This window comes from Tyto alba, unplaced genomic scaffold, assembly GCF_018691265.1.
Source record: "Tyto alba isolate M040663 unplaced genomic scaffold, T.alba_DEE_v4.0 Super-Scaffold_6, whole genome shotgun sequence".
NCBI classification, from domain to species: domain Eukaryota; kingdom Metazoa; phylum Chordata; class Aves; order Strigiformes; family Tytonidae; genus Tyto; species Tyto alba.
In genome coordinates, this window is record NW_024881327.1 from 45,610,604 (window position 1) to 45,619,131 (window position 8,528).

The following is an 8,528-nucleotide window of genomic DNA, read 5'->3' on the forward strand; positions in this document are numbered from 1 at the left end:
ATTAACATGCTCTCTCTTTTCTCTGAACTGGTTGTTTATATTTACAGCAAAAGCATAGAAAAAGTCTGTATGTCCCAGTAATGTAAAGAGAGTGCATGATCTACACCATTTACAGATAAATTAGCCACTTCTGGTAAAAGTTATCGGAAGAGGCCATATTATTCCCTGACTGCAAAATCCTTTTCCATTTCTGAGGCAGTTTAAAAGAAGTATCAAATCAAATTATAATAGTTGTGGTTTGTAAGTGTCTTAATATTGATTTCAGAGCTTCTATTCTGGATCTCATTCTAAAATACTTCAGATAAAATTCTTCCAGAAAGAGCAACAGCTTACTTTCCAACACAGAGGCAACAAAGCCATTAGGTTAATCTGCTTTATGGTTGACCTATGTGGTTCAGATGAATTACCGCTTTTGCCTCTTTCTGATGTAATTGCTGGCTAGAACAATGTCCAACTTGAAGCAACTCATCTTTTACAAAGAGAAGGGTGGATGCAGCAATACACCATTACAACGAGGAAACACTGCAATTACATTTTCATGTACATGAGAACCTTACCTTCTCCTCCACAAACTACTTCTTAGAGTTTTAATTTCAGAATCTCTCTCTTTATATGTTTTCCCTTCTTAAAAAGATGTGTACTGAACTCAGCTAGGTCATTGCATTACAGTATGGTACGGGAAAGATGTTTTAATTTTTCAACTTTTTTTTTAAACTTCAGAGAAACATTTGAAAAACTTAAGGCAAGGTGGTTGGCTTATTCATCAGTAAAAACAGAACTAGTTGCAAAAAGAGAAACTGCTGTCACAAAACAAAGCAATCTGGTGTAGAAACAGATATAGACAAATGAAAATATTTTTCAAGTCATCAGATGGACTTCCCACAGCCGCAGTGATCTTCCTTACAGAGAGGATTTGTAGCACGACTCTCATTACACTGAGCTCAAGCGTTCACTCAACATTATTAGTCAGTCTTCCTTGAGACTGAAAACTTGGATTCTGTCCAACAGAATGCAAATAGTGAAAAGCATCGTACTGTCTCTGGCTGGTAAATGTACACAGACTATACGTGGTAAGATTCGGTGGCTACTACACTGATATTAAGATTCTGCTTTAGCTTTTCTGCCTCTAAAGGGCAAGCAATGGATCTCTGTGGTTGAGAAGCACACAGCTATGTAGCACTAGGGGTGCATGATTGCTACAACATCATTCTTGCAAAACTGATTCCACAAACCAGACTCAGATACCAGCTGAGAAATTCATACCAGACCACACCCAGATAAGCTCTGAAAGCACAAAACTGCAACAATAAGACAACCTACAACATGCCTTTAACTGTATAAATCAATCAAATGGTTCCATGAAAGATGCAAAAGAACTGATGCAGAAGCTCTACATCATCTACACTGAGATGCATGAGAATTACCAGGTACATACACTGTCTTACAATTCATCTTCCCCACAGCAGAGACAGTTGCAGGCAAGTTTCCCAACAGATTTTAAACTCAGATGAATTCAAATCTTCTACTTACAGACACATTTTCCTTCAAACAACTCACAATAAGGATTAAAAACTTTCACCGAAAAAACAGTGTGTTCCTGTTTAACTATGGCCTTATGCTATAAAAACATTTGTAAACACTGCCCACTAAGTAACAAACGTTGATGGTATGCTCTTACTGTGCAAGATCCATCTTCAAGACAGAGAACACTGTGGAATTTATAGTTCAAGTCCTCAGAAGTACCACTAACTTCAGGCCGGGACACAAGTTCACACACACCATCACCTGAGGAAGGCTATCGTGCTTGCAGTTCTAGAGAGAGCTCACTCACACAGTACTGCTTTGTGGGGTCTCTGCAACCTTCACTGCATAGGTCAGATACATTTTTTGACATCTCAGTTCTTTGAAAAACAAGGCTGGTCACAGCTGAACAACTAGGCTTAACAGAGTGGCATCTCTTTTATATGGAGAAAGATTTCTTTTTTTCCAACAAGTATGATATATATAATCTGGCTGGCTCCCAGCAGATTTACCAGAACCACCTAGTTGAAAATTCAGTTTCAGTGCAAGGTAGGCACCTAACTTCAGCATTATAAAGGCCAAGGCACATCTGAACACAAACAAGCAAAAATGCAAGCAGTTCAATAAACACATAAAAGATACCTATAGATTACAGATTGTTATGGCATTTTAAAAATAATATTCCTCACATGATTCAAGTGCCTAGAGTTGGACTTCAGCAAGCTAATGCTCGAGTCCTCTTGTTCATCTGACTGTTAGAGCAGTAACACTGTAAGCAGTTAAAAACCCCAGGTACCTGTGTGAACATCTGTGCAGTTTGTTTATATCCACAATCATTTATTGTTCCCACTGCTATAACCACTTGAACAACTGGTTCTTCACATCAGCTCTATATATAATTCCAGTAATCATGTGCACATTTAAGAATGCTAAAACATACAGGCTGAACAGCTTCTGCACTTCTTCAGAAATTAGGTTTGAAAGACTTGAATCAACTCAAGTAAATATAACTAATCTGAACTAGAATTTATTAGTTTAATCTTGCAGTCATACAATGTAATATCTGTATATACATTTCATTTTAACATGTCTAGAACAACTTAACAGACAAGGTCTACTAGAGAAAAAAACAACCCAACAGTAAGAAAACTCCAATTTTACAGATGACTCCTTGACAAACAAGTATTTTTTTATCATGACGGTACATCAAGACTGCAGCAGATAGAAAAGAATTAAAATTCCTTTAAGTAGATTGTGAAACCTGTAGTTATAATTGCCACGTTTGAAATAACTAAAGCAGCAGTCTGTATCAATAACTAGACCTCTCATGTTGTGTTTATTTAGTAAATGTAATTATTTAGATTTCAACATGCCCACATGCATTCTTCTTACAGTTCATTAAATAAAGGACAAAAAGGCAGACATTGTGCATAATTCTGTACAAACACAGGAAGACATGCTTCCTGCCACAATGAGTTTACAGCAATTTAAAGCACAATGCAATAAGGGAGTGCAATAGAACATAGGAGGCAAATAAGGGAAGAACAGACAAAAATAACAGCAACTGCAAAAACTCACATCATTCTCATGTTAAAATTTGTATTTGCCGCTGGTGAATGGACTTTCCGGGTATGCGTGTGCCTTGGTTTCCCAATTGCCCATAATTCTTAAATAATTAAAGATTTTAGTTCAGTTTGATAGCCAAACTGCAGTGATCTGAGCAATCTTCCCAGAATTTTATTCCTCGTTACAAACACACACATGATAGGATAGCTGCCTATGTATCACCATCAATACCATACTGAGTTACTACCTTATACTCCAAGCAAAAGTAGGATGTATTTCGCTTGAAGAGTGATTCCAGTTGGTTTTAAATCTAGACAGATAAAACATACAATTTGAGTGGAGTGCTTATTTTTTGTGAAGAGTGCTACACTAATACAATTCCAATTCTGAAACAAGTATCTTTCAGAATTTGCTTAAGCCAAACTGTGATCACATTCTGTTACTGAAAGGTTCCTGATAACTCCATCCTTGGGCTGCACCTAACAATTATCAGATCTGTAGGAGTTTGCTGATCCATCTGAAAACTAAGTTTGGGAAGAAAACCCCAAACCCAATACACCCAACAACATAGAAAAAAAAACCCACCACAACAAACCACACACCCCAGATTGGTTCACGGATCCAGTTGGGAACTATCTTATCCATTCTGCAACCACAGCCTAGAACCAATACAACCAAGAGCTTGGGGGAGAATTTACTTGAGGCATGATCTTAATTCAGACAAAATCAATCATGACATAGAAGATACTATATGCCTAACAGCAGACCCAATTCTCATTCACCAACTGGTCCTGCCAGAGCAGTACAAATTAATTTTAAAGTGGATGTAAATGGACCAGGTATGTTTAAAACATACTCTTGGCATGCATCCTCAATTGGAGTAAACTGCCATTGACTTCAAAGGAACTACAGATCTACCCTTTGGACGTGTTTTTCGAGACTATTACTTTAGGCAATGAAAAAAGGAAGGCTCCTAAGTAGTTTAAAACATACAGTGATTAATTTCTCTCCTTCAAAACATTACAGACTATGTGTGGGATGCTGAAATGAATTTGGGGCTTACATATACTCAAAGGATTTATTGAGAGTGATTGAAATAAATACAAAAAACAGAAGATGCAAATCTAAATCAAGAGAAAAGTGAATATAAAATAAAAATACATTTCTGTGAACTTTCAGATTTTTTTCAGAATAACCTAGTTTATATTTGCTATTTGTCCCCATTTATGGGATAAATTCTTCAATGTCCTTCAAGAGATACTAATTTCAAAAATATTTCTGCTAGGAAAAAAAATAATATGTTAATTCCTCTGCTTTTATACAAAACTAGAAATTGTATTGTTGTACTTTATTCTTTTACACATAAAAATCCCTGTATGTGAAAACTTGAAAAGATCATGAAATTGCAAGCTTTCATACCATCTATCTCACAGTCCACATATCACTTAACACTCGCCTGTTTCTCTATCCCAATTGCTGCACTTTAGTGCTCAGATGATCAACTTTGAGTTTGCTTTATAATCTCTTGTTTTTCTACTGAGTCACTTCTGCTTGTTCCACCACTGGGTTTACCTTAAGAGGAAGTTCTCCGTTTTTCTTTCTCACATACAGATTTCCCTCAAAAAATAATGTATGCACGAGAGGAAAGAGTTGGACTGGCACAGAAGGCCACATATTCCAGGACACTGGGACAAGGAATCCTAGAACATTTTGCACTACAGTTTTCACCCAGAGTCAAATCCCTCTATTGACAGGTTAGCTCTTAGCATGAGCAAGTCAACTGGAAAAGTGGATGAGGAAAGAAAAAACCTCCTAATATAGCTCCTGACTCCTTAATATTTAATCCATAAAGCAGCAAGGTACTTTGTGTCATCACAATATTTTCTAGTAGTAGGTACATATAAGAATCATAATATATGAGCCATCACTAACACTCACATGTGCAAAGAACTGGCATTTGATTATTTACAAAATTGCATTAAAAGAAGATAAGGAGTCCTCATAGCTTTCCTTCTTCACATAAAGAGGTATTGTAGCTGCTACAGAGATATTACAAGTCTTTATGGGAAAGAGGCTTGAATTAAAATAATCTGTTTTATGTAAAGGTTTGAAAAATCCTCTTAGAGAGTAACATCATAAGACTAAATTTAAAGTTTTGAGGCTAGGCGGAAGATGGAGTTTGATCTGGCCTGAAAAGTGGGACTAATAAATTCTTATAAACCAATGTTATCATGCAAATTGAATTAGAAGGCTCACACCTCTAATTAAAGAAATTAATAGTGAGACCAAGGTAGAAGGTAGGTAGTCTAGAAATAGGCAGCAACACCACTTTGTTTTTATTCTGTAGGAAAAGAAAGTAGCAGTAAAAGATGCATTTTGTCTAAGCACACTAGTTAGTTCCTGGCTCTCTGATTACATAGATCAGATTTACTTTCTACATATCAAATCAGATTTAAACAGTAGACATGAACCCAGCTGCTCAAGGTGTGCTAATTCTGCACACCTACAAATGTAAAACCCAAATGATGTTCACACCATAACAATACTCGCATTGAAAAGTTTTAGAGTACCTAAATTCAGAGGAAAATGATGCGTACAAATCTGGAATCTTAATTTTGACTGTTAGGTCTGGTTTATGTGCTCAGCTATGATTTGTTTAGACTTGGCATTACTGACCGGGCATTTCTGAATTTTCATTAAGCCTCTGACATACCCATTCACCAGATAAGGACAAGTATGCAACATCTTTAATTCAGTTTCTGTATTTGCAAAATGAAGATATCTCTAGGGTTAAAAGACTTTTTAAAATGCTTTCAGGAGACCAAGACTTTCCTATTCTCATCTTCATCATGACGGAATCTCAAGTTAGACTGAGACTGACCCGTGCAAACCAAAATAACACTTACACTTCTTTCAACATGACACCAAAAACTATAAAATAAGAACACAATAGTTTACATCTTATTTCTTTTCCTTTTACAACTGAAATATTTATCTAGGTCAACACCTTCTCTCGTCCAATCTTTAACACACTAAGGAATTAGAAAAAGGATTACTGATGAGGCTCAAGCCTATACATGAAAATAAGTGAAGCTGCTATTTTATTCTATCTTATAATTTCACTTTCTTCCATCAGAAACAGTAATTCTGCACTTTTCCATGCTATCCCACCTCTCCATACACTATACAGTGAAATAATAGGTATGTGAGAGTGAAAAGGTCAATTGAAATTCTGCTCTTCTGTCCCAATAGCGAGGCCATTTAGCAAATAATATATATCAGTAAAACATCTACCTCACATACCAATTTTGCAAATTCCATTCCCTTGGAGTCTACCAGGCACGCAAGAAGAGAGCTGGGACAGGGATTTTATGGAATGGGCCTGACAGATGGAGTAAACCAGACATTCCCAGACCAGCCAGAGCATGCAAGAGATAAAAAATTCAAGGAGTGTTTTGAAAAACATGATGTAAAAAGTACCCCATGGAGAGGAATTCGGATGTGAAAAGGTAAAAGACCTTAAACCAATTTTGGTCAATAGAGTTTCAGAGTTTCAGTCCCAGAAATCATATTTTTCTGCATGCTTACACAAAAGACCCCAGGCCAACTGAAGTTAGAAAAGAATAACAGCTTATTACCATTATTTTTATAAATTTCACATCAGGTAGAACTGATCTTCTTCACATCAGCTGCTGTCAGACTTTTATTTAGTTCATTAAAATATCTTGTTTGGTCAGTTCTACCACTATAATTTATTTTAAACATAGTGAAACCTTAACTAAAGAGGCAACCTGACATTAAGCAGCCACTTAAAAGCCTTTCCAGATTACCACTCCACTCTTTGTGGTGAGAGTTTGGGCACAGTTAAAGTTCTGAGCCAGATTCCACTTTCCCTTCATTTCTCAGATCACTTCAATGCAGACTCCAAACTCAGGCAGCACCACCACAGACATGTTACCGTCAGTGAAACCAGCCAAAACATGTCCTCTAGTTTGAGGTGGTCTTTTCAGCTAAGGTTGGGAAATGGCCCAAAATTGTGATCACTGTTCTGTTTTTTAAATCCCACTTCAAAGTCAAAAAGCTGATTTTCCTCTCTTGCTGCTTAAGGCAAATTTCACTGGATACACATATGGCGTAAGTGCCAAACCCATTTAGAGTTAAACGAACTTGCAAAACATACAGAGGCAGATTCTGTTGTTCTTACTCACTTTAAACAGCTAAACTAATGGGACTCCTCAACACAATTAAGAAAAGTAGGATCCAATCCAGAAAGAACATGCACATTTCATAGTTCAAAAACATACTCTGCACTGAGTACAGTGGCAATCTGGGGAGGCTTTCAAGTGGCTATTTAATGGACAGTTATATACATGAAAAAGCAGTAGGACAATCTTATTTCAGGATTTTTTCCAAACAACAACCACTTGCTAGACTAAATTTTATTATTTATCCAAAATGTTTTTTAGCTGGGGGAAGAACATTCAAGATGTTCTGGGGAATCAAACTGTAAGTATTAATTCTAATGGAAAATAGCACATTTTAATACTAGGTTAACACAAAACATGACTGCAAAATACAGGTAACATTCATCAGCTATGTTTTTCAAAGGAATTTCAGAAAAACAGAGTGCAAGGATCTTCCTGAGAAAATTTATGTCGCTTAGTCCTTAATATCCATATATATTTAGAAATAAACTGATAACTACAGATTAATGATCTTTTTAAAACATCCGGTAAAAACACCGTTCGAATCAAGAGCCCGAAGGGGGAAGGAGGAAAGGGTTTGTTTTTGTTTTTGTTTTGTTTTTCCAGAAGCAAGCCGACAGCCAGCAACTCCAAACCCATCCCGCGGGAGGAGCGGGGCAGGTGCCTGAGGGCACCGCCCGGGACTCGACTCACCGCCCGTCCCGCCGCGGCGGGGATGGCTCCTGCCGACACCCCCACGGGGGTCCGCCGCCCCCCCGCCCGGCAGTCCCTCCTCCCTCCTCACCCGCTGCTCCTCCTCCATCACTTCCTCTCCCCGCTGCTCGCTGGCCCCTTCTCCCCTCACCTCAGCCCCTTTTCCTCCCCCCTTCGGTACGTCCCCAGCCCGCCCCGCCTCGCCCTCTCGCTTCTCCACCCCCCTCGCCTCGCCCCGCGGCTCTCACCCTCCCGGGCTTTCAGCAGCACCGTGTTGGCCACGATGTTCTCGATCTCCATGGTCGGGGGCTCCTTCCCCTCAGGGCAGCCGGAGTGGAGGCCGCCCCTACTGCCTCCTTCGCCCCCTCCTCCAGCTCCGCCACCGCCGCGACGCCAAGTCTCCGCTCATCCGGCCCCGCAGGACCTCAGCGCTGCGCTCGCCTCTTCCCCATCACCCGCTGCTCGCCCCGGCACCGGCCTCCCCCTCCCCGAGGGCGGAGGCAAGGAACAGGCAGCAACCGCCCGCCCCGACCATGGCTCAAC

General features: G+C 39.1%; 1 protein-coding gene across 2 annotated transcripts in view; it reads right to left on the reverse strand.

Annotated features, from left to right (window-relative positions):
* The window catches only part of GRK4 (G protein-coupled receptor kinase 4), a 43,263-nt gene extending 34,752 nt beyond the window's left edge, over positions 1-8,511 (reverse strand). For both annotated transcript variants that reach the window (XR_004406312.2, XM_032987366.2), the window contains exon 1: positions 8,234-8,511. Coding sequence is in view for 1 of the 2 variants with exons in the window: in XM_032987366.2 (XP_032843257.1) it covers positions 8,234-8,285 (52 nt within the window). In the remaining variant the exon portion in view is untranslated. The remainder of the gene's footprint in view (positions 1-8,233) is intronic.
* Positions 8,512-8,528: the final 17 nt, after the last annotated feature.